This window comes from Peromyscus eremicus, chromosome 15 (assembly GCF_949786415.1).
Source record: "Peromyscus eremicus chromosome 15, PerEre_H2_v1, whole genome shotgun sequence".
In the NCBI taxonomy this organism is placed as follows: Eukaryota; Metazoa; Chordata; class Mammalia; order Rodentia; family Cricetidae; genus Peromyscus; species Peromyscus eremicus.
The window spans coordinates 22,133,868-22,136,331 of record NC_081431.1 but is presented as its reverse complement, the minus strand read 5'-3'; the positions used below and the strand labels follow the sequence as shown (position 1 = coordinate 22,136,331).

General features: G+C 44.6%; 1 protein-coding gene across 1 annotated transcript; it reads left to right on the top strand.

Moving 5' to 3' along the window:
- The first annotated feature begins 910 nt into the window (after positions 1 to 910).
- Positions 911 to 2,211, top strand: Crp (C-reactive protein). Its single transcript, XM_059280864.1, has 2 exons — positions 911 to 974; positions 1,189 to 2,211. Exons 1-2 carry the CDS (start codon positions 911 to 913, stop codon positions 1,800 to 1,802), a joined length of 678 nt encoding a protein of 225 aa, XP_059136847.1. The 3' UTR covers positions 1,803 to 2,211.
- Positions 2,212 to 2,464: the final 253 nt, after the last annotated feature.

Here is a 2,464-nt window from a genome sequence, read left to right as displayed (position 1 = left end):
TTGGTAGGATGAGAATGCCTAACTAAAACTCAGTATTCTTACTGAATGAATGGTTCTCTGCTTCAGGGGATATAGTATTTCTTCTCTAATTTCTCAATGAGAGGGTGACTCATGAATGGGATGAAAGAATGGATGAGATTGTAAGGGGTTCAGGAGTAAGGCGAAGGAGCACAGTGTTCACCTAGAAGACTGAGCTAAGTAGAGAACTACTTAACTACTTAACTATAGGCTCTGTGGAGGGACCACTTCGATTTGTGGTCCAAAGAAGCAAATGGCCTATCATTCTGACTCCTCTCTGAAGCTTCCACATTAAAAAAAAAGTGTTTCACGAGATGGAGCACAGTGGTACACTTGGGATAGGACACGTGTTCCCTTCAGTCAAAGGTCTCTGATAAGCTATGCAGTTGGGCAAGAAAAGTTTGTTCTTGGTTCTGGGAATGGGACGCTTGTTTTCTTCACTTCCTAAATGTAAGAGAACGGCTTCCAGAAGTGGTTAGCAGATGCTGGAGATGTGACCATCATATGCACACACACGAGAGCTCATCTATTAAGCTAAGCTTTCTCATTATTTTCTTAGCCCAGATAGGCAAAGTGGAGCCTTGGGAAGCTTCCTCATTTTTCCTGTCACAAAGAAACTGGTGATTCAGTGGTCACAGGAGTTTGTAATAAATAACCCACATTGATTTCTCTGTTCCAGAATGATTTTGGCTTCCCTTCCTCCCAGTAGTCTGATGTTTACCCCAAGAGGCAGCGTTAGGAAATCATTTACAAAGTGGTACGGCCTCTCCTTCTGCTATAGTTATAAATCCAAGTATGGGCTGGGACTGAGGGAAGGGATCCAGGACTTCTCATCGTTGATCGTTGATGTCCTCCTAGTGGGGACATCCAGATCCCAGCAGCATCAACAGCCATGGAGAAGCTGCTGTGGTGCTCACTGATCATGATCAGCTTCTCTCAGGCTTTTATCCAGAAAGGTAGGAGCTATTATAAAGATTTGACCTGGGGGGAGAAGGGTGAGAGCCTAGCATTTTACATATGGAATTAAGGGGGCAGCCTCAGGTACAGATGTGTATTTGTGTCACCTAGGAAAAGGCCAGATGTCTCTTCATCTTAAACTCTACTTGTAAGTGAAGGTTAAATTTTTGTTGTCTGGGAAGCTACTCACTTTCTTGGTTTTCTGTCCCACAGACATGTCTAGAACGGCCATCGTATTTCCCAAAGAGTCAGACAATTCCTATGTAACCTTGGATGCGCTGTCAAAGAAGCCACTGAAAGCCTTCACTGTGTGTCTCCATATCCACACGGATATGAGCACAACCCGCAGCTTCAGTATTTTCTCTTATGCTACCAAGAATAACCCTAATGATATTCTCATATACTGGACTAAGGATAAAGGGTATATTTTTGGAGTGGGTGGGCCTGAAGTACTATACAAGGCTTCTGAAATTCCTGAAGCTCCAACACACCTCTGTGCCAGCTGGGAGTCTGCTACAGGGATTGTAGAGTTCTGGGTTGATGGGAAACCCAAGGTGCGGAAGAGTCTGCAAAAGGGTTACACCGTGGTGACAGATGCAAGCATCATCTTGGGACAAGAGCAGGACTCATACGGTGGTAACTTTGATGCAAAGCAGTCTTTTGTGGGAGACATTGGAGATGTGAACATGTGGGACACTGTGCTATCTCCAGAACAGATCAACACAGTGTATGTTGGCGGGACATTCAGCCCCAATGTTTTGAACTGGCAGGCACTGAAATATAAAGTACAGGGCGATGTGGTTATGAGGCCCCAGCTGTGGTCCTGACCTACTGTTGTGAGCCCTGAGATACCTCCTGGGATTACATTCTCTCCAGTTATAGATCTTTTAACCCCAACAGATGCTGTAGTTCTAGTCTGTGAATATGGCCTTTCACTTCCCTGCTCTGCCTTCCTCAGCACCAAAGCATGGAATTTAAGTGTCATGTGCATCGTGCTAGGAATCCCTACCAAGGAGAATCTGAATTACATATGTTTATATGTATTGATTTTTTTGAGACAGAGTTTCTTTGTGCAACAGTCCTGATGTCCTGGAACTTGCGCTGTAGACCAGTCTGGCCTTGAACTCACTGAGATCCACCTGCCTCTGCCTCCTGAGTGCTGAGATGAAAGGCCTGTGCCACCACCACCTCACTTGTCTATATATATTTTTAAAATTCTTTTTTTTTTTTTTTTGGTTTTTTGAGACAGGGTTTCTCTGTGTAGCTTTGCGCCTTTCCTGGAACTCACTTGGTAGCCCAGGCTGGCCTCGAACTCACAGAGATCCGCCTGGCTCTGCCTCCCGAGTGCTGGGATTAAAGGCGTGCGCCACCACCGCCCGCTATATATATTTTTAATTGAGAGCATTTTAGATAACCCCTCACCCTCACAGAGACAAGAAAACAGACACACAGAAAGGAGAGTGAAATTTTTTATTTGAATTTTTTGTTT

Coding starts and splice junctions, on each gene's coding strand:
- Crp (XM_059280864.1), top strand. CDS start 911: ATGGAGAAGCTGCTGTGGTGCTCACTGATCATGATCAGCTTCTCTCAG. Junction 975..1,188: donor TCAGGCTTTTATCCAGAAAG/GTAGGAGCTATT, acceptor TCTGTCCCACAG/ACATGTCTAGAACGGCCATC.